The sequence below is a fragment of the Camelina sativa genome, chromosome 11 (assembly GCF_030686135.1).
Source record: "Camelina sativa cultivar CO46 ecotype springtype chromosome 11, ASM3068613v1".
Classification (NCBI taxonomy): domain Eukaryota; kingdom Viridiplantae; phylum Streptophyta; class Magnoliopsida; order Brassicales; family Brassicaceae; genus Camelina; species Camelina sativa.
Window position 1 is genome coordinate 27,441,245 of NC_141890.1, and position 22,183 is coordinate 27,463,427.

At 34.6% G+C, this 22,183-nt stretch overlaps 3 protein-coding genes across 4 annotated transcripts; all 3 read left to right on the forward strand.

Moving 5' to 3' along the window:
- Positions 1–704: 704 nt before the first annotated feature.
- Positions 705–1,829, forward strand: LOC147934482 (putative thionin-2.4). The gene is made up of 3 exons (XM_087475008.1): positions 705–1,278; positions 1,356–1,433; positions 1,540–1,829. The coding sequence occupies exons 1-3, from the start codon at positions 1,053–1,055 to the stop codon at positions 1,635–1,637; spliced, it is 402 nt and encodes a 133-aa protein (XP_087331134.1). The 5' UTR covers positions 705–1,052; the 3' UTR covers positions 1,638–1,829.
- A 3,919-nt stretch (positions 1,830–5,748) lies between these two features.
- On the forward strand, positions 5,749–6,747 carry LOC104724188 (putative thionin-2.4). Of its 2 annotated transcripts, none has more exons than XM_010442637.3 (3): positions 5,749–6,194; positions 6,272–6,349; positions 6,458–6,747. In XM_010442637.3, the coding sequence occupies exons 1-3, from the start codon at positions 5,969–5,971 to the stop codon at positions 6,553–6,555; spliced, it is 402 nt and encodes a 133-aa protein (XP_010440939.2). In that variant the 5' UTR covers positions 5,749–5,968; the 3' UTR covers positions 6,556–6,747. The 2 variants fall into 2 exon arrangements, with proteins under 2 accessions (XP_010440939.2, XP_087331135.1); XM_087475009.1 differs by having other exon boundaries at positions 5,886–6,194; positions 6,514–6,747.
- A 3,554-nt stretch (positions 6,748–10,301) lies between these two features.
- LOC147934483 (putative thionin-2.4) lies at positions 10,302–11,418 on the forward strand. The gene is made up of 3 exons (XM_087475010.1): positions 10,302–10,834; positions 10,912–10,989; positions 11,098–11,418. Exons 1-3 carry the CDS (start codon positions 10,609–10,611, stop codon positions 11,193–11,195), a joined length of 402 nt encoding a protein of 133 aa, XP_087331136.1. The 5' UTR covers positions 10,302–10,608; the 3' UTR covers positions 11,196–11,418.
- Positions 11,419–22,183: the final 10,765 nt, after the last annotated feature.

The window sequence follows — 22,183 nt, forward strand, 5'->3', positions numbered from 1 at the left end:
TATAGCAACAAAGCTACTACGAAGTTCTCGGATATCTTGCAATAAGCTCCATGTGGAAACCATCTTCATTTATCAAACTGAAAAGATTATATGGCTTTATCATACTTACGTACATGACTGGATGATAAAAGAATAAATTCGTGGGAAATATAGTTGTCGAACACACATATTGACATGTAAAAAGTTCTTGTCGTAAAAAAATATTAAAATAGAATGCTTTTTTTTCTCTTTGGTAATGCCAATACAAAATCATATCTATTGATAACACTATAAAACTGAAACTGGAAATGAAACCAAATCTATTATTCAAATTTCAAACTGAAAGTGGAAACAAAAGAGTTGGTTAAAATTAAACAAAAAGAAACACAAAACCTGGTCTAACAAACTCTTTGGATTTTTGTCTCGTATTTTAATTTGCCATCAGCTACTATAAAAATATATATCTACATAACGACAATAGAGTTGGTTAAAATTTTAATATATACCTACATAACCACAAGAGAGGTGGTTAAAAATTAAATAAAGCAACGAAAAACACGTTGTAACAAACTACGTTCTTATCTTTCCTTCTCCAAACAACTCATACACAAGAATTGATAAAAAAAAATTATCTACATAATACTCATAATACAAACTCTCATCATAGTTGTAAACAAAATGTTTAGAAAGTACATAATAACTATACGATAGCAGTTAGCACGAACATACAAAATATAACCAGCCATTCTTATACGGAATATCCTAACTAAAATATTAAGTAACACAAACTTCAACAAAATTCTCTGTTTGGTTCTATTTAACCAAGAAGAAAAAGAAAAAAAAGATATAAACTATTCTTGGTCAGAATTAGAGATCACCCGGAGGTAAAGGTACAATTAAGATAGGGTTGGTCCACGCAGCATGTGATAAACCTGGCTATCAAACAAAGTTTTGTGATTGCAAATTGCAGACCAGCTAGTATTTAAGCGAGCCTTGTTTCATCATCAGTTCATCAATACAAGCTTATAGCTCTCCACATACAATTTGTGATCAGACAACTAATCAATCGAAAGATGGAAGGAAAAACATTGATTCTAAGTGTACTCGTAATGAGTCTGTTCATGGCACAAATTCAAGTTGACGCAAAGAGCTGTTGTCCCACCACCACTGCTAGAAATATCTATAATACTTGCCGCCTTGCAGGAGGTTCCAGAGACAGATGTGCTAGCCTCAGTGGCTGCAAAATCGTTAATGGGAAATGTCCTAATGGATATACTAAGGACATTCTTGAGAACACAGGTAAACTGATTATTTTTTTACGTTATTAAATACGGATCAAGATTTCATTATTTATTTGTTTTGATTTTTGTCTCAAGGTGATGCTGTGAATGAATACTGCAAGGTTGGGTGTGTATCTTCTATCTGCGGTGCCCTAACCACTCTCAGTAACTCTGGTAAAGAAAACTCCTAAATCTCATTATCAGTACTATAGAAACTTTTTTTTAATACTCCACAAGAGAACATATTTATAATACATTCAATTTTTGTTTCAATGACTAGATGCTAGTGAAATCGTGAATGGAGCTGTTGAAAAATGTGTCCTGGCATGTTCTACAATCTGCACCAAGGGCTCAATGATTGCAGTTGAAACTGCCTAAACAACCATATCCATGAAGATATCACATACATCTTCAGGTGAAGTGGGTGGTCATATTTCACAGTGTTGTTTTTCATGTTTTCAATAATTGTCGTGTGTGACAAAAATGTAGAAGGTTGTCGATCTGTAGATTGTGTATGCCTTCTATTTTCTATCTTTAAAATAAATAATAACATGTGTTTAAAATTTTAAATAGATAACTTAATTAAGTGACTAATTTAATTCAAGTAATACATCCAAAATGTAAAAAACCAAGATTGATTAACCACAAGTCCTATAATCATCATTTAACATCATAAATCCATCAGTCATTTATTTGTGAGAACCATAAAATTCAACTAGACACTGATTTAAAAAATACAAAACATCTATAGAAAAACAAACTACTTTAAGAGAATAATAAGATTGATAAATGAAAGTGACAAAAAAAAATATCATTTCCTGTTATGAATAATTCTATTGTTGTATGGATGTACTTTATCGGTCCATTAGTGTAACCCTAAACTCTAATATTGTATTCCTATATATATTGTATCATATTGAATATAATAATAATAGAAAGGACAATTCTATATACCTTCTTGTTTCTTACATTTCCAAATTTGGTCCACTAAGACTGAATCTTCTTTGAATGCATACAAATTAAATAGTTAAAAAATCAGAATCTAAAAAACTTATAGATAGAACATGAAGTGAGGTATATAGAACATGTCCCTAAAATTGTAAATAAAATCGGGCATGAATTAAATTGGGTGGATAATCCATAAGATAATCTGATAATGTTACATTTTATAAATTCAACTTATTATGTATTCATTTCTTACAGCGAAACTCATTTGGACAAGACGAAACATGTTTTTGATGCTACGAGTTTATGTACATCTTGGTTCGGTATTTTTTTTTTTTTCAGTGATGGGCTGAATATAATACAACCTTTTTTTTGAATATTGTTATGTTATATGTGTTGGGCTTTGACGAAATCTTAACCTGTAAATTCGATAAGTATTTATGACAAAAATTTAGTAATTAATTTCTTGTGACCCATAAATAAATTGATTAACTAGAGGCAAACACTTATTTGACACTTATGGTAGTCAAAATATCGAACTCATTATAATTTATAGGCCATAATAGTTTGGATCGATCCATTACTCCATTAGTCATAGATGACTTTGACACATTTTTCTCCACCAATGTTTTCGAGATTTTCTTACATTATTAGTTACTAATGTTTAGGTACCCGCGCGTTATTCGGAATTTTAGTATAAAATTTTTATCAATAATTTTTTTTAATATAGATATAATAATCCAAATTATTAAAAGATTTTAGTTTCAGTATGTGTGTTTTTTTTCTAACAGTTTAGTAAACAAATCCAAATAATTTTCAGTAAATTTTTTCACGTTATCTTCTACTATTTCGAAACAAGCAGACCTATTTTTATTATTATTGCCATAATAATTAGTGATCCTATACTCACTAACAACCATAGCCGGCCAGAACTACAAGCAGAGCAAGCAGGTGCTTGCGGCCGTCAGCCAATATCTAGTCATTAATCAGCCTTTTTTTGTGAAGTTTTTTTAGTCTGATGGTAAAATTAGTTGATTTTAAACCACATGTACCAAGGTTCGAATCCCATCATCTCCATATGCTATAATATTTTTGTTTTTGCTTTTAAAAGTAGTTATAAAATATAAGGCTTGCAGCCCATTAATGCTCAGCGCCGACTCTGCTAACAACCTAGCTTCATTCAATACAATCAACGAATAACCAAAATCATCAAACTAAGAATCTAATAACCAATAAACGATTAACCAAAGATCCAACATACTAATTATGTCATAAAACAAGCTAGAGAGCCAACAATTTATCAACCGTTCTAGACAACTATGTGCTACTCTAGCATCCTAACAAAAGCACAAACCAAACAACCGAGCCTCTAGAACATCCTCCTCTTCATCGCCTTGATTTCCACGATCACACTTAGACTTTACCTGCACCGCAACACAAAAACAACTCCATCTGCTCCAAAATGTCACCATCACCCAGCTCCTCCACAACGTCCTCAAAACCCAACTATTCCACCATCGCTGAACCCTCCAAGTTAAGAGACACCTGAGCCAAATCCTCCTCCACCCGTACTAGATCGCTGCCTGCTTCCACTCTTGTAGTATCCCCTGAGTCTATAACCGGAGCAGTAGCCGAGTCTAGCAAGACCATATTCTCCACCATTGGCTCCTCCGCACAATCCAGAAACAGTGGTTTACAAACAACTTTTCTTTCCTGTAGAACCACTGTCCAGGGCAACTGAACATTGCTCTACAACCAACCCTTGATCCGCCGCCTCAGTCGCTAAGCCCACTTTATCCACAGCCAAACACTTCTGATGATGTCGGTGTTCATTACACTGGACATAATTGGAAAATCGTGGATGACGAGAGGAAGAGTCTCCTTGAGGAACCAATCTCCTATTCAATCCACCATAGGTTGTCCCATATCTTGACCGCTAACTACCGTCAATGGGGTTGCCTTTGAACAGACCCTTTTGTTTGCCTTACAGACTAGAGCTATAGAGGAGCAACTTCTCTGGAGAAAAGGTGTACTAGTTTTATCCATAAAACATGTTTTAGTACTATTTAAGAGTATTTCTTTCTTCCATATGCTGACTGTTTATGTAAAAGATCTTAATTATATCCAACTACGACTTTCACTCCATTAATAGCATCGAGTGGTTGCGCAAAACATCAAGTACTATTTTGACTATACAATTGCTCTGAATTTGGTGGCATATGTCTCTTAAAAGTTAGAAATTTTGAATTTGTTCTTCCACCCTTACTAAAAAAACTTACCCAAAAATGGAGACTTATGAAGAGTGAACATCGATATATTGCTCTCTACATGCGGTCTATTCTCATTGTAGTGAAGTCGATATATATTTATTTTCTTTTATGGTTAAAACAAATTTTATGATTTAAATGGACATAATTTTTTTATTAAGCACAAAACATAAACTTACACAGGGATTTTAACTAACGTTTCACCAACAAAAAAAAAAAAAAAAGAAACATAAAAAAGAGTAGGTCGAAGGCATTTGGATTAAGTAGACTAGAACTAGAAGTATCAGTTAACGTAAACTGAAAAGATTTTTTTTTGTTTTTGGTCACCAAATAGCTTTCATTAGATAGAATTAGAGTTTAAATTCAGTAAATCACAGGAGGCTAAAGCCTTTTTAGCGAACGAATCTGCCACATGATTGGCAAGACAAGGAGTAAAATTGAAAAATATAGCGACAAAGCTACTACGAAGTTCTCGGATATCTTGCAATAAGCTCTATGTGGAAACCATCTTCATTTATCAAACTGAAAAGATTCTATGGCTTTATCATACTTACGTACATCACTGGATGATAAAAGAATAAATTCGTGGGAAATATAGTTGTCGAACACACATATTGACATGTAAAAAGTTCTTGTCGTAAAAAAATATTAAAATAGAATGCTTTTTTTTCTCTTTGGTAATGCCAATACAAAATCATATCTATTGATAACACTATAAAACTGAAACTGGAAATGAAACCAAATATATTATTCAAATTTCAAACTAAAAGTGGAAACAAAAGAGTTGGTTAAAATTAAACAAAAAGAAACACAAAACCTGGTCTAACAAACTATTTGGATTTTTGTCTCGTATTTTAATTTGCCATCAGCTACTATAAAAATATATATCTACATAACGACAATAGAGTTGGTTAAAATTTTATTATATACCTACATAACCACAAGAGAGGTGGTTAAAAATTAAATAAAGCAACGAAAAACACGTTGTAACAAACTACGTTCTTATCTTTCCTTCTCCAAACAACTCATACACAAGAATTGATAAAAAAAAATTATCGACATAATACTCATAATACAAACTCTCATCATAGTTGTAAACAAAATGTTTAGAAAGTACATAATAACTATACGATAGCAGTTAGCACGAACATACAAAATATAACCAGCCAAACTTATACGGAATATCCTAACTAAAATATTAAGTAACACAAACTTCAACAAAATTCTCTGTTTGGTTCTATTTAACCAAGAAGAAAAAGAAAAAAAAGATATAAACTATTCTTGGTCAGAATTAGAGATCACCCGGAGGTAAAGGTACAATTAAGATAGGGTTGGTCCACGCAGCATGTGATAAACCTGGCTATCAAACAAAGTTTTGTGATTGCAAATTGCAGACCAGCTAGTATTTAAGCGAGCCTTGTTTCATCATCAGTTCATCAATACAAGCTTATAGCTCTCCACATACAATTTGTGATCAGACAACTAATCAATCGAAAGATGGAAGGAAAAACATTGATTCTAAGTGTACTCGTAATGAGTCTGTTCATGGCACAAATTCAAGTTGACGCAAAGAGCTGTTGTCCCACCACCACTGCTAGAAATATCTATAATACTTGCCGCCTTGCAGGAGGTTCCAGAGATAGATGTGCTAGCCTCAGTGGCTGCAAAATCGTTAATGGGGAATGTCCTAATGGATATACTAAGGACATTCTTGAGAACACAGGTAAATTGATTATTTTTTTACGTTATTAAATACGGATCAAGATTTCATTATTTATTTGTTTTGATTTTTGTCTCAAGGTGATGCTGTGAATGAATACTGCAACGTTGGGTGTGTATCTTCTATCTGCGGTGCCCTAACCACTCTCAGTAACTCCGGTAAGGAAAACTCCTAAATCTCATTATCAGTACTATAGAAACTTTTTTTTTTAATACTCCACAAGAGAACATATTTATAATACATTCAATTTTTGTTTCAATGACTAGATGCTAGTGAAATCGTGAATGAAGCTGTTGAAAAATGTGTCATGGCATGTTCTACAATCTGCACCAAGGGCTCAATGAATGCAGTTGAAACTGCCTAAACAACCATATCCATGAAGATATCACATACATCTTCAGGTGAAGGGGGTGGTCATATTTCACAGTGTTGTTTTCCATGTTTTCAATAATTGTCGTGTGTGACAAAAATGTAGAAGGTTGTCGATCTGTAGATTGTGTATGCCTTCTATTTTCTATCTTTAAAATAAATAATAACATGTGTTTAAAATTTTAAATAGATAACTTAATTAAGTGACTAATTTAATTCAAGTAATACATCCAAAATGTAAAAAACCAAGATTGATTAACCACAAGTCCTATAATCATCATTTAACATCATAAATCCATCATTCATTTATTTGTGAGAACCATAAAATTCAACTAGACACTGATTTAAAAAATACAAAACATCTATAGAAAAACAAACTACTTTAAGAGAATAATAAGATTGATAAATGAAAGTGACAAAAAAAAATATCATTTCCTGTTATGAATAATTCTATTGTTGTATGGATGTACTTTATCGGTCCATTAGTGTAACCGTAAACTCTAATATTGTATTCCTATATATATTGTATCATATTGAATATAATAATAATAGAAAGGACAATTCTATATACCTTCTTGTTTCTTACATTTCCAAATTTGGTCAACTAAGACTGAATCTTCTTTGAATGCATACAAATTAAATAGTTAAAAAAATCAGAATCTAAAAAACTTATAAATAGAACATGAAGTGAGGTATATAGAACATGTCCCTAAAATTGTAAATAAAATAGGGCATGAATTAAATTGGGTGGATAATCCACAAGATAATCTGATAATGTTACATTTTATAAATTCAACTTATTATGTATTCATTTCTTACAACGAAACTCATTTGGACAAGACGAAACATGTTTTTGATGCTACGATTTTATGTACATCTTGGTTCGGTATTTTTTTTTTTTTTTTTCAGTGATGGGCTGAATATAATACAACCTTTTTTTTGAATATTGTTATGTTATATGTGTTGGGCTTTGACGAAATCTTAACCTATGAATTCGATAAGTATTTATGACAAAACTTTAGTAATTAATTTCTTGTGACCCATAAATAAATTGATTAACTAGAGGCAAACACTTATTTGACACTTATGGTAGTCAAAATATCGAACTCATTATAATTTATAGGCCATAATAGTTTTGATCGATCCATTACTCCATTAGTCATAGATGACTTTGACAAATTTTTCTCCACCAATGTTTTCGAGATCTTCTTACATTATTAGTTACTAATGTTTAGTATAAAATTTTTATCAATATAATTTTTTAATATAGATATAATAATCCAAATTATTAAAAGATTTTAGTTTCAATATGTGTATTTTTTTTAACAGTTTAGTAAACAAATCCAAATAATTTTCAGTAAATTTTTTCACGTTATCTTCTACTATTTCAAAACAAGCAGACCTATTTTTATTATTATTGCCATAATAACTAGTGATCCTATACTCACTAACAACCTAACCTCATTCAATACAATCAAAGAATAACCAAAATCATCAAACTAAGAATCCAATAACCAATAAACGATTAACCAAAGATCCAACATTCTAATCATGTCATAAAACAAGCTAGAGAGCCAACAATTTATCAGCCGTTCTAGACAACTATGTGCTACTCTAGCATCCTAACAAAAGCACAAACGAAACAACCGAGCCTCTAGAACATCCTCCTCTTCATCGCCTTGATTTTCACGATCACACTTAGCCTTTACCTGCACCGCAACACAAAAACAACTCCATCTGCTCCAAAATGTCATCAGCACCCAGCTCCTCCACATTGTCCTCAGAACCCAACTATTCCACCATCGCTGAACCCTCCAAGTTAAGAGACACCTGAGCCAAATCCTCCTCCACCCGTACTAGATCGCTGCCACCTTCCACTCTTGTAGTATCCCCTGAGTCTATAACCGGAGCAGTAGCCGAGTCTAGCAAGACCATATTCTCCACCATTGGCTCCTCCGCACAATCAAGAAAGAGTGGTTTACAAACAACTTTTCTTTCCTGTAGAACCACTGTCCAGGGCAACTGAACATTGCTCTACAACCAACCCTTGATCCACCGCCTCAGTCGCTAAGCCCACTTTATCCACAGCCAAACACTTCTGATGATGTCGGTGTTCATTACACTGGACATAATTGGAAAATCGTGGATGACGAGAGGAAGAGTCTCCTTGAGGAACCAATCTCCTATTCAATCCACCATAGGTTGTCCCATATCTTGACCGCTAACTACCGTCACTGGGGTTGCCTTTGAACAGACCCTTTTGTTTTCCTTACATACTAGAGCTATAGAGGAGCAACTTCTCTGGAGAAAATGTGTACTAGTTTTATTTATAAAACATGTTTTAGTACTATTTAAGAGTATTTCTTTCTTAGATATGCTGACTGTTTATGTAAAAGATCTTAATTATATCCAACTACGACTTTCACTCCGTTAATAGCATCGAGTGGTTGTGCAAAACATCAAGTACTATTTTGACTATACAATTGCTCTGAATTTGGTGGCATATGTCTCTTAAAAGTTAGAAATTTTGAATTTGTTCTTCCACCCTTACTAAAAAAACTTACCCAAAAATGGAGACTTATGAAGAGTAAACATCGATATATTGCTCTCTACATGCGATCTATTTTCATTGTAGTGAACTCGATATATATTTATTTTATTTTATGGTTAAAACAAATTTTATGATTTAAATGGACATAATTTTTTTATTAAGCACAAAACATAAATTTACACAGGGATTTTAACTAACGTTTCACCAACAACAAAAAAAAAGAAACATAAAAAAGAGTAGGTCGAAGGCATTTGGATTAAGTAGACTAGAACTAGAAGTATCAGTTAGTTAACGTAAACTGAAAAGATTTTTTTTGTTTTTGGTCACCAAATAGCTTTCATTAGATATAATTAGAGTTTAAACTCAGTAAATCACAGGAGGCTAAAGCCTTTTTAGCGAACGAATCTGCCACATGATTGGCAAGACAAGGAGTAAAATTGAAAAATATAGCGACAAAGCTACTACGAAGTTCTCGGATATCTTGCAATAAGCTCTATGTGGAAACCATCTTCATTTATCAAAATGAAAAGATTATATGGCTTTATCATACTTACGTACATGACTGGATGATAAAAGAATAAATTCGTGGGAAATATAGTTGTCGAACACACATATTGACATGTAAAAAGTTCTTGTCGTAAAAAAATATTAAAATAGAATGCTTTTTTTTCTCTTTGGTAATGCCAATACAAAATCATATCTATTGATAACACTATAAAACTGAAACTGGAAATGAAACCAAATCTATTATTCAAATTTCAAACTGAAAGTTGAAACAAAAGAGTTGGTTAAAATTAAACAAAAAGAAACACAAAACCTGGTCTAACAAACTATTTGGATTTTTGTCTCGTATTTTAATTTGCCATCAGCTACTAAAAAAATATATATCTACATAACGACAATAGAGTTGGTTAAAATTTTAATATATACCTACATAACCACAAGAGAGGTGGTTAAAAATTAAATAAAGCAACGAAAAACACGTTGTAACAAACTACGTTCTTATCTTTCCTTCTCCAAACAACTCATACACAAGAATTGATAAAAAAAAATTATCGACATAATACTCATAATACAAACTCTCATCATAGTTGTAAACAAAATGTTTAGAAAGTACATAATAACTATACGATAGCAGTTAGCACGAACATACAAAATATAACCAGCCAAACTTATACGGAATATCCTACCTAAAATATTAAGTAACACAAACTTCAACAAAATTCTCTGTTTGGTTCTATTTAACCAAGAAGAAAAAGAAAAAAAAGATATAAACTATTCTTGGTCAGAATTAGAGATCACCCGGAGGTAAAGGTACAATTAAGATAGGGTTGGTCCACGCAGCATGTGATAAACCTGGCTATCAAACAAAGTTTTGTGATTGCAAATTGCAGACCAGCTAGTATTTAAGCGAGCCTTGTTTCATCATCAGTTCATCAATACAAGCTTATAGCTCTCCACATACAATTTGTGATCAGACAACTAATCAATCGAAAGATGGAAGGAAAAACATTGATTCTAAGTGTACTCGTAATGAGTCTGTTCATGGCACAAATTCAAGTTGACGCAAAGAGCTGTTGTCCCACCACCACTGCTAGAAATATCTATAATACTTGCCGCCTTGCAGGAGGTTCCAGAGACAGATGTGCTAGCCTCAGTGGCTGCAAAATCGTTAATGGGAAATGTCCTAATGGATATACTAAGGACATTCTTGAGAACACAGGTAAATTGATTATTTTTTTACGTTATTAAATACGGATCAAGATTTCATTATTTATTTGTTTTGATTTTTGTCTCAAGGTGATGCTGTGAATGAATACTGCAACGTTGGGTGTGTATCTTCTATCTGCGGTGCCCTAACCACTCTCAGTAACTCCGGTAAGGAAAACTCCTAAATCTCATTATCAGTACTATAGAAACTTTTTTTTTTAATACTCCACAAGAGAACATATTTATAATACATTCAATTTTTGTTTCAATGACTAGATGCTAGTGAAATCGTGAATGAAGCTGTTGAAAAATGTGTCATGGCATGTTCTACAATCTGCACCAAGGGCTCAATGAATGCAGTTGAAACTGCCTAAACAACCATATCCATGAAGATATCACATACATCTTCAGGTGAAGGGGGTGGTCATATTTCACAGTGTTGTTTTCCATGTTTTCAATAATTGTCGTGTGTGACAAAAATGTAGAAGGTTGTCGATCTGTAGATTGTTGAAACTGACTTTCTTTGTGGTGTATGAATGAATGATGTATGGAATGATGATGTATGGAATGAATAGAAGTCATGGTGTTTCAATTCCCCTTATGCAGTTGCAGTATAAGAGGTGTCAATCCTATCTGAGTGATTGTGAACAATTAAGATGTGCATATGAGTCTAAGTCAAGCCAATTGTAAAGATTGTTTGTCACTAACAATCCTAAAATGAGATATGAAATGCAGAAAGTAAAAACAACTAGAACAGGATACTAAATGCAAACAGAACAAACAAATTAAAGCTATAATGAAACTAGAACAAAGATAGAAACTATGCTAATGAACTAATGCAAGACAAGTAATGAACAGGAAATTACGTGAATGCAATGGAAATGAAACAGGAATGAAACAAGACAATCACAAATCATAAACACAAGTTCTGGGGATGAACTCGAGCAGCACTCGACCGAGTGTAGGTCGAGTACGTGGTCGAGCTAGACTTAAACGTGAAAACAGAGCAACACAAGAAAAACAGAGGAATGCTAAAACTAATCAAACAACAAGCAAGCAATGATATTTAGACTAGGATTTCAATAAACAAAGAAGGCCTTGAGGAGGGATTTATGGGCTGAGCTAATCATTGTGGTTATCTAACTTGGTCAACAAATCTCAAGCAAACATTGAGCTGATCTCTAGACATACTATTCTAATACATGTTTAATCCACTCTCATGGCAAGAAACAATCAAACCTATGCAATTCTAGACTTGTTCTCACAAAGAAAAGAATCTACACAAGCAGACATTAAGCAATACATCTCAAACCAAACAATACTTCTAATCTCTTAGCAAGCCTAATGGTAAGCTCTAGATCTAGCCTTGTCTATGCTCCTTAGACATTGGTGTGATGCTAAGATGCTTGAAATCAAACCCTACCCTCTCAGATATAGGATCAACATTAAGATCATCTAGCCTAGAAGAGATCTACAACAATCAAGCTTGACCAAATCAAACAAACCACAAGATCAACCCAGCCTAACCCATCCTCAAGGTCCTAAACAAACTACTCACAAGAACACATGGTGAAATATGTCAAAAACCCAGAAAATAATGAAACTTGCATCATTAGAAAGATGAAACAGAGATCTACAATATTGATGAAGGAATAAAACTCGAAATCTTAATACTTTGAAAGTTATGAAACAAACAAAATATAAGAATCTAGTCTTTCTCTCTCAAACAAGTACAAAATCTAAAATAAAAGAAAAGTGCAAAAGGAATAATATCTAAAAAAGGTAAAAACTAGGTTTTAGACTCTCTAAAAAGCTGGACTCTCTGGTGGCAGCAGGTACAAGGGCTTTATATAGTGGTGAGGTGGAAGCCCTAAAAATACAAAAAGTCAAAGTAGTCAACGGCTCGGTCAACTCGACCAGTGCTCGGTCGAGTGGCTGGTCGAGCTGGCTTCTCTCGTGCGTTCTCCACTCGGTCGAGTCCTCCTCAGCACACGGTCGAGTGGTGGTCGAGTGGTGCGGTCGAGTTGGACTCCGGACCTTGATTCTACAGCCTTAACTCTCTTGTTTTCTCCTCAGGATTGCTTCACTTCTCCTCAGCATTGCTTCCATGCTCCTTAAGCTCCAAAATCACCTGTTTATGCATGAAAAGATGCAAATGCATTGCAACTACACTCTAATGCATGATTAGTCCTAAAGCTACACAATAATGGCCTAAATGGATAGCAAAAGATGCAAAAGTTGTGAATAAACTAAGGGAAAACAAGGTAAAATATATGAACATCAACAACCCCAAACTTAGTCTTTGCTTGCCCTCAAGCAAATAATCAAGACAAAAGAAGGTAGGTGAGGTTTGAAAGTGGGATCTCAGCTCCTAAAGCTTGCAAATAGACTATCTAGAATCAATGTCCAAGTTACTAGTACTATGATGAAAGTTGAATGAGCTATACTTAAAGACTTTAGACAAGCATATCACAACCTTCACTGATTTGAGCCTTAGACATCCACATGCATTCAAATCAACCATTTCCTTTAACATTCATTAATCAAGAACATGAATCAATTCTATGCAATGCTTAAACTCATTTGGCTTGGCAGTAAAAGGTTTAGAGACAATGATGGTCTCTTTTTAGAGTAGGGCTTATCAATATCAAGGTTCTCTCATAAAAAATGAATTGAGCTTTAGAAGAATGCTAAAAGTAAGAACACTTAGACACATACAAGAACAAAACCTTGTCTACCCAAAGGCACCCAAAGTGTTTATCCTATCAATCTAAACCCAATTGGTCCTAGTGCTACCCTTTAACTTCTTTTCTTCTTTTTCACCCTTTTCTCTTTTGGTTTTAAAGTTTTAGGAGAGGTTTCTTATTTGATCTTTCTAGTGGAATGGGGGATTCTTACTTATTTGCTATGGTTCTCTTTTCTTCTTATTCTTTAGACATATAAGCATTTTGCTAGACTTCTCTTTTCTTTCTTTCTTTTCTTTAACTAGAACCATCTTTAAACAACCTATTTCTTCCCATTCTTTCACTAGACTTTAAATTTTATTAAACACATTCCCCTCCTAAAGACTCTAACCTTTTCTTTCTCTTTTTCCTCTTTTCTTTTCATAATAGCCAAGTCCCAAACCCAACAAGTGAACCACCTAGTCCTATCTAGTTTGAAAAATGCAAACTAGAACTACACAAGGCTTTACTCTTGTCAGTTCAAACCTAACACTTTCTACCAAGCTCAATCCCAAAAATAGGCCTCACACACACAAGAATAAACATGGCTTGAAAGAAGGTTTGGTTGAGGGGTAGGGGAACTGATTCTAATGATTCAATCAGCTACTTGGATCAACAAGAGTGGTAAAAAGGAAGAAGATGATCCAAATATGTATATGGTATCCATGAGTTTAAAGCAATGCACACATTGATAATTGAAAGTCAATATTAGGTTCTTATAAATAGGAAATGGTTTCAAATCTCAACATGCTTCAATTTAGACCAAATGCAATGTAGGAATTCAAGGCTTGGTTCAATCTTATTCTTCTAACCACTCAACTAGCATCAAAGTACTATTAACTTGGGCATTGATCCTAGTATAGTGAATAAACAAGCTAACAAGGGAATACTCATCATAGATCCCTAATGCAAATACTATATAATCCTACATGAAACATGCTAAACAAGATCCTAATGTGCAGTGCAAACTACATGAACACTCTTTTTTTTTATAAAGATTTTTGCAAAAATTTTCAAATTTTTAAGATTTTTCTATGCCTTAGATGCTATGCAAGTATTAACATGATGATGCTAAAAATTTGAAATAAGAATCACAAAACACAATGTCAAATGCTATCTCAAACCCTCCCCCAAACATAAATCACACAGTCCCTGTGTGAAAGAAATTTGATTGAGGATTCAAGATGAAAAACAAAAAACAAAATACAATGTCAAATGCAATGATATCTACAAGTGAAGGTGATAGTGGTACTTTAGGGAGTGTGGAAGTAGTTGTCCACATCCATCTGCATGCTGTCATAGGAGTAGTTGGGGTCTTGTTGGTGACTTGGAGGTGGAGATTGGGGCAGCTCGACGATGGGAATCGACCGGGACTCGGTCGAGTACGTGCTCGAGTGGGGGGGTCGAGCTGGCTGCCGAGTCTTCTTTTCCAAGTCTAAATCTCTCCTTACCCAACTACATTCTCATTAAACAGCCTGCCCAACACAAACATAAAACAAAAATATCAAAACTACAAGGAAAATAAAGCATATGTACAATGATACCTTAGGGACTTCCTCCCTAGTGAGCTTGTTTAAAGTCACTAAGCTTGACTTTTGATGCCTTTTCAGGCTTGTTTTAGAGACCAAGGAGGTGATGAAATCCCCCCTGGTTCTACTTGGTAACCTTGGTGTTCCTTCTTGATCACTACTTCTTTAGCACTTGAACCATGTTTCTTCTTAAACTTGAGTCTTGGTCTTGCCTTCTTCAAAGACCTCTTGGTGAGCTGAACTTGAAGACCCTTCACTAAACCAGCTAACACTTGAACTGAATCCTTGAGATGTTGAACTAATTCTTCATGAGATGAGACCTTAGCTTTTGAAGTCTCTTCTTCTCTCAAAACCTCAAAATCAGCCTTATCTTCAATCTTAAATGGTTGACCTCCAATGGTTGGTTGGTTAGATGGATCTGTAATATCAAAGTTCATGGTCAAACCTTCAGCTATGTTCAACCTTATCAGCCCCTCCTTAACATCAATGATTTCTCCTGCTGTGGCAAGGAATGGTCTCCCAAGCAAGAGTGGATCCTCTACCTCCTTATCCATCTTTATTATGATGAAATCAGTGGGAATTCTTGCCTTGCCTATCTTGACTAGGAGGCTCTCCAATTTACCAACTACATCTTTGTGTGAACCATCAGCTAGACTTATGTAGAGATTGCTTGGCTTGAATTCAGTGTGTCCAAGCTTTTCTGCTATAGAGTAGGGCATGACACTAACAGATGCTCCAAGATCACACAAGCATTTGTTGAAGTGAAGGTAGCTGATGGAGCAAGGTAGATTGAATGGACCTGGATCTTCAAGTTTTGTTGGTACAATAGCTTTCCCAATCTCTTTCAAATCCTTCATGTCTTGGTCTTGAGCCTTCTGCTTGGATAATTCAAGAAGCATGTCCTTGAGTGCAGGATGGTGAGCATATTTTTCCAAAGGAGGTCCTCTATCTTCCTCCTTCTCCTCAATGACAACCTCTTGTTGAATGGCCAATACTTTCTCTTGTTGCAAAGCCATCATTTCCTTTCTCTCAATGATTTCCCTTAGTTCCTTCAGCTTCTGTGCCTTGAAACGTCCTGGGAATGGTAGAGGCGGTTTGTAAGCAGGAGGAATGTACTTAGCAGGCTTAACAGTTTCTGTGTCCTCAGCTCGATCGACCACTCGATCAGGCACTCGGTCGAGTGCTGGCTCGAGCACATGGTCGAGTGCACTACCGGATTCAGTCTGCTTTGCACAAACTTCACTCTGAGCTTCAAGAAATGACCAATCCTCCCCAGCTTGAACTTCACTGTCCTCAGTGACTTCTGCCTCATTGAGATGAATGGCCTTGGCAGTGCATTCCCTTGGGTGTTGAAGTTGGTTTGGTGTAGGAGAGGAAGTAGAAGTCATGCAACTCTCCATGTTCGTGATTGTAGAGCTCAGTCTCTCCAACTGGGTATTCACTCCAGTAGAATAAGAATTCAACGTTTGGTGCAGCTCAGCAAACTGCCTTGCTTCCTCAATCTGCTTAGTGGCTTGCCCAAGCAACAGTTGTTGCATCATAGCTCTTAAGTCAGGTTCTTGAGCTTGTGAGGTCTGGAACCATGGAGAGGGATACAATTCAGCCTGGTATACTGGTTGATGTTGCATGGGTATGTAATTGAACATACTGTTGTTGTACATCATTACTGACTCGAACAGGTACTCGGTTGAGCGCAGGCTCGAGTGGGTGGTCGAGTCGACTGGGAAGTAATGGCTATTTGGATCCGGCTTCTGGCTCGCTCAAGTGCTCGATCACAGCTCGGTCGAGTGGTGGTCGAGTTGGTGGTCGAGCTGGTACCTGAAACTCAATCACAGACAAGCAGTAGAAGAAACGAGATCAGTAGTGAACAAGTGGATAAACGAACTTAATCTTAGACTTCTTTTGATCCTAATAGTCACAAAAACACACTCAAATGGGCAACGGCGCCAAATTGAAACTGACTTTCTTTGTGGTGTATGAATGAATGATGTATGGAATGATGATGTATGGAATGAATAGAAGTCAGGGTGTTTCAATTCCCCTTATGCAGTTGCAGTATAAGAGGTGTCAATCCTATCTGAGTGATTGTGAACAATTAAGATGTGCATATGAGTCTAAGTCAAGCCAATTGTAAAGATTGTTTGTCACTAACAATCCTAAAATGAGATATGAAATGCAGAAATTAAAAACAACTAGAACAGGATACTAAATGCAAACAGAACAAACAAATTAAAGCTATAATGAAACTAGAACAAAGATAGAAACTATGCTAATGAACTAATGCAAGACAAGTAATGAACAGGAAACTACGTGAATGCAATGGAAATGAAACAGGAATGAAACAAGACAATCACAAATCAAAAACACAAGTTCTGGGGATGAACTCGAGCAGCACTCGACCGAGTGTAGGTCGAGTACGTGGTCGAGCTAGACTTAAACGTGAAAACAGAGCAACACAAGAAAAACAGAGGAATGCTAAAACTAATCAAACAACAAGCAAGCAATGATATTTAGACTAGGATTTCAATAAACAAAGAAGGCCTTGAGGAGGGATTCATGGGCTGAGCTAATCATTGTGGTTATCTAACTTGGTCAACAAATCTCAAGCAAACATTGAGCTGATCTCTAGACATACTATTCTAATACATGTTTAATCCACTCTCATGGCAAGAAACAATCAAACCTATGCAATTCTAGACTTGTTCTCACAAAGAAAAGAATCTACACAAGCAGGCATTAAGCAATACATCTCAAACCAAACAAGACTTCTAATCTCTTAGCAAGCCTAATGGTAAGCTCTAGATCTAGCCTTGTCTATGCTCCTTAGACATTGGTGTGATGCTAAGATGCTTGAAATCAAACCCTACCCTCTCAGATATAGGATCAGCATTAAGATCATCTAGCCTAGAAGAGATCTACAACAATCAAGCTTGACCAAATCAAACAAACCACAAGATCAACCCAGCCTAACCCATCCTCAAGGTCCTAAACAAACTACTCACAAGAACACATGGTGAAATATGTCAAAAACCCAGAAAATAATGAAACTTGCATCATTAGAAAGATGAAACAGAGATCTACAATATTGATGAAGGAATAAAACTCGAAATCTTAATACTTTGAAAGTTATGAAACAAACAAAATATAAGAATCTAGTCTTTCTCTCTCAAACAAGTACAAAATCTAAAATAAAAGAAAAGTGCAAAAGGAATAATATCTAAAAAAGGTAAAAACTAGGTTTTAGACTCTCTAAAAAGCTGGACTCTCTGGTGGCTGCAGGTACAAGGGCTTTATATAGTGGTGAGGTGGAAGCCCTAAAAATACAAAAAGTCAAAGTAGTCAACGGCTCAGTCAACTCGACCAGTGCTCGGTCGAGTGGCTGGTCGAGCTGGCTTCTCTCGTGCGTTCAGCACACGGTCGAGTCCTCCTCAGCACACGGTCGAGTGGTGCGGTCGAGTTGGACTCCGGACCTTGATTCTACAGCCTTAACTCTCTTGTTTTCTCCTCAGGATTGCTTCACTTCTCCTCAGCATTGCTTCCATGCTCCTTAAGCTCCAAAATCACCTGTTTATGCATGAAAAGATGCAAATGCATTGCAACTACACTCTAATGCATGATTAGTCCTAAAGCTACACAATAATGGCCTAAATGGATAGCAAAAGATGCAAAAGTTGTGAATAAACTAAGGGAAAACAAGGTAAAATATATGAACATCAATTGTGTATGCCTTCTATTTTCTATCTTTAAAATAAATAATAACATGTGTTTAAAATTTTAAATAGATAACTTAATTAAGTGACTAATTTAATTCAAGTAATACATCCAAAATGTAAAAAACCAAGATTGATTAACCACAAGTCCTATAATCATCATTTAACATCATAAATCCATCAGTCATTTATTTGTGAGAACCATAAAATTCAACTAGACACTGATTTAAAAAATACAAAACATCTATAGAAAAACAAACTACTTTAAGAGAATAATAAGATTGATAAATGAAAGTGAGAAAAAAATATATCATTTCCTGTTATGAATAATTCTATTGTTGTATGGATGTACTTTATCGGTCCATTAGTGTAACCCTAAACTCTAATATTGTATTCCTATATATATTGTATCATATTGAATATAATAATAATAGAAAGGACAATTCTATATACCTTCTTGTTTCTTACATTTCCAAATTTGGTCAACTAAGACTGAATCTTCTTTGAATGCATACAAATTAAATAGTTAAAAAAATCAGAATCTAAAAAACTTATAAATAGAACATGAAGTGAGGTATATAGAACATGTCCCTAAAATTGTAAATAAAATCGGGCATGAATTAAATTGGGTGGATAATCCACAAGATAATCTGATAATGTTACATTTTATAAATTCAACTTATTATGTATTCATTTCTTACAGCGAAACTCATTTGGACAAGACGAAACATGTTTTTGATGCTACGATTTTATGTACATTTTGGTTCGGTATTTTTTTTTTTTTCAGTGATGGGCTGAATATAATACAACCTTTTTTTTGAATATTGTTATGTTATATGTGTTGGGCTTTGACGAAATCTTAACCTATGAATTCGATAAGTATTTATGACAAAACTTTAGTAATTAATTTCTTGTGACCCATAAATAAATTGATTAACTAGAGGCAAACACTTATTTGACACTTATGGTAGTCAAAATATCGAACTCATTATAATTTATAGGCCATAATAGTTTGGATCGATCCATTACTCCATTAGTCATAGATGACTTTGACACATTTTTCTCCACCAATGTTTTCGAGATCTTCTTACATTATTAGTTACTAATGTTTAGTATAAAATTTTTATCAATATAATTTTTTAATATAGATATAATAATCCAAATTATTAAAAGATTTTAGTCTCAATATGTGTATTTTTTTAACAGTTTAGTAAACAAATCCAAATAATTTTCAGTAAATTTTTTCACGTTATCTTTTACTATTTCGAAACAAGCGACCTATTTTTATTATTATTGCCATAATAACTAGTGATCCTATATTCACTAACAACCTAGCCTCATTCAATACAATCAACGAATAACCAAAATCATCAAACTAAGAATCCAATAACCAATAAACGATTAACCAAAGATCCAACATTCTAATCATGTCATAAAACAAGCTAGAGAGCCAACAATTTATCAACCATTCTAGACAACTATGTGCTACTCTAGCATCCTAACAAAAGCACAAACGAAACAACCGAGCCTCTAGAACATCCTCCTCTTCATCGCCTTGATTTCCACGATCACACTTAGCCTTTACCTGCACCGCAACACCAAAAAACTCCATCTGCTCCAAAATGTCATCATCACCCAGCTCCTCCACAACGTCCTCAGAACCCAACTATTCCACCATCGCTGAACCCTCCAAGTTAAGAGACACCTGAGCCAAATCCTCCTCCACCCGTACTAGATCGCTGCCTGCTTCCACTCTTGTAGTATCCCCTGAGTCTATAACCGGAGCAGTAGCCGAGTCTAGCAAGACCATATTCTCCACCATTGGCTCCTCCGCACAATCCAGAAACAGTGGTTTACAAACAACTTTTCTTTCCTGTAGAACCACTGTCCAGGGCAACTGAACATTGCTCTACAACCAACCCTTGATCCGCCGCCTCAGTCGCTAAGCCCACTTTATCCACAGCCAAACACTTCTAATGATGTCGGTGTTCATTACACTGGACATAATTGGAAAATCGTGGATGTCGAGAGGAAGAGTCTCCTTGAGGAACCAATCTCCTATTCAATCCACCATAGGTTGTCCCATATCTTGACCGCTAACTACCGTCAATGGGGTTGCCTTTGAACAGACCCTTTTGTTTGCCTTACAGACTAGAGCTACAGAGGAGCAACTTCTCTGGAGAAAAGGTGTACTAGTTTTATCTATAAAACATGTTTTAGTACTATTTAAGAGTATTTCTTTCTTCGACATGCTGACTATTTATGTAAAAGATCTTAATTATATCCAACTACGACTTTCACTCCGTTAATAGCATCGAGTGGTTGTGCAAAACATCAGGTACTATTTTGACTATACAATTGCTCTGAATTTGGTGGCATATGTCTCTTAAAAGTTAGAAATTTTGAATTTGTTCTTCCACCCTTATTAAAAAAACTTACCCAAAAATGGAGACTTATGAAGAGTGAACATCGATATATTGCTCTCTACATGCGGTCTATTCTCATTGTAGTGAAGTCGATATATATTTATTTTCTTTTATGGTTAAAACAAATTTTATGATTTAAATGGACATAATTTTTTTATTAAGCACAAAACATAAATTTATACAGGGATTTTAACTAACGTTTCACCAACAACAAAAACAAAGAAACATAAAAAAGAGTAGGTCGAAGGCATTTGGATTAAGTAGACTAGAACTAGAAGTATCAGTTAACGTAAACTGAAAAGATTTTTTTTTGTTTTTGGTCACCAAATAGTTTTCATTAGATAGAATTAGAGTTTAAACTCAGTAAATCACAGGAGGCTAAAGCCTTTTTAGCGAACGAATCTGCTACATGATTGACAAGACAAGGAGTAAAATTGAAAAATATAGCGACAAAGCTACTACGAAGTTCTCGGATATCTTGCAATAAGCTCTACGTGGAAACCATCTTCATTTATCAAACTGAAAAGATTATATGGCTTTATCATACTTACGTACATGACTGGATGATAAAAGAATAAATTCGTGGGAAATATAGTTGTCTAACACACATATTGACATGTAAAAAGTTCTTGTCGTAAAAAAATATTAAAATAGAATGCTTTTTTTTCTCTTTGGTAATGCCAATACAAAATCATATCTATTGATAACACTATAAAACTGAAACTGGAAATGAAACCAAATCTATTATTCAAATTTCAAACTGAAAGTTGAAACAAAAGAGTTGGTTAAAATTAAACAAAAAGAAACACAAAACCTGGTCTAACAAACTATTTGGATTTTTGTCTCGTATTTTAATTTGCCATCAGCTACTATAAAAATATATATCTACATAACGACAATAGAGTTGGTTAAAATTTTAATATATACCTACATAACCACAAGAGAGGTGGTTAAAAATTAAATAAAGCAACGAA

Excerpts from the sequence above, each read along its gene's own strand:
- LOC147934482 (XM_087475008.1), top strand. The coding sequence starts at position 1,053 with ATGGAAGGAAAAACATTGATTCTAAGTGTACTCGTAATGAGTCTGTTC. Across the intron at positions 1,279-1,355 it reads GGACATTCTTGAGAACACAG|GTGATGCTGTGAATGAATAC; the intron begins GTAAACTGATTA and ends TTTTGTCTCAAG. Across the intron at positions 1,434-1,539 it reads AACCACTCTCAGTAACTCTG|ATGCTAGTGAAATCGTGAAT; the intron begins GTAAAGAAAACT and ends TTCAATGACTAG.
- LOC104724188 (XM_010442637.3), top strand. The coding sequence starts at position 5,969 with ATGGAAGGAAAAACATTGATTCTAAGTGTACTCGTAATGAGTCTGTTC. Across the intron at positions 6,195-6,271 it reads GGACATTCTTGAGAACACAG|GTGATGCTGTGAATGAATAC; the intron begins GTAAATTGATTA and ends TTTTGTCTCAAG. Across the intron at positions 6,350-6,457 it reads AACCACTCTCAGTAACTCCG|ATGCTAGTGAAATCGTGAAT; the intron begins GTAAGGAAAACT and ends TTCAATGACTAG.
- LOC147934483 (XM_087475010.1), top strand. The coding sequence starts at position 10,609 with ATGGAAGGAAAAACATTGATTCTAAGTGTACTCGTAATGAGTCTGTTC. Across the intron at positions 10,835-10,911 it reads GGACATTCTTGAGAACACAG|GTGATGCTGTGAATGAATAC; the intron begins GTAAATTGATTA and ends TTTTGTCTCAAG. Across the intron at positions 10,990-11,097 it reads AACCACTCTCAGTAACTCCG|ATGCTAGTGAAATCGTGAAT; the intron begins GTAAGGAAAACT and ends TTCAATGACTAG.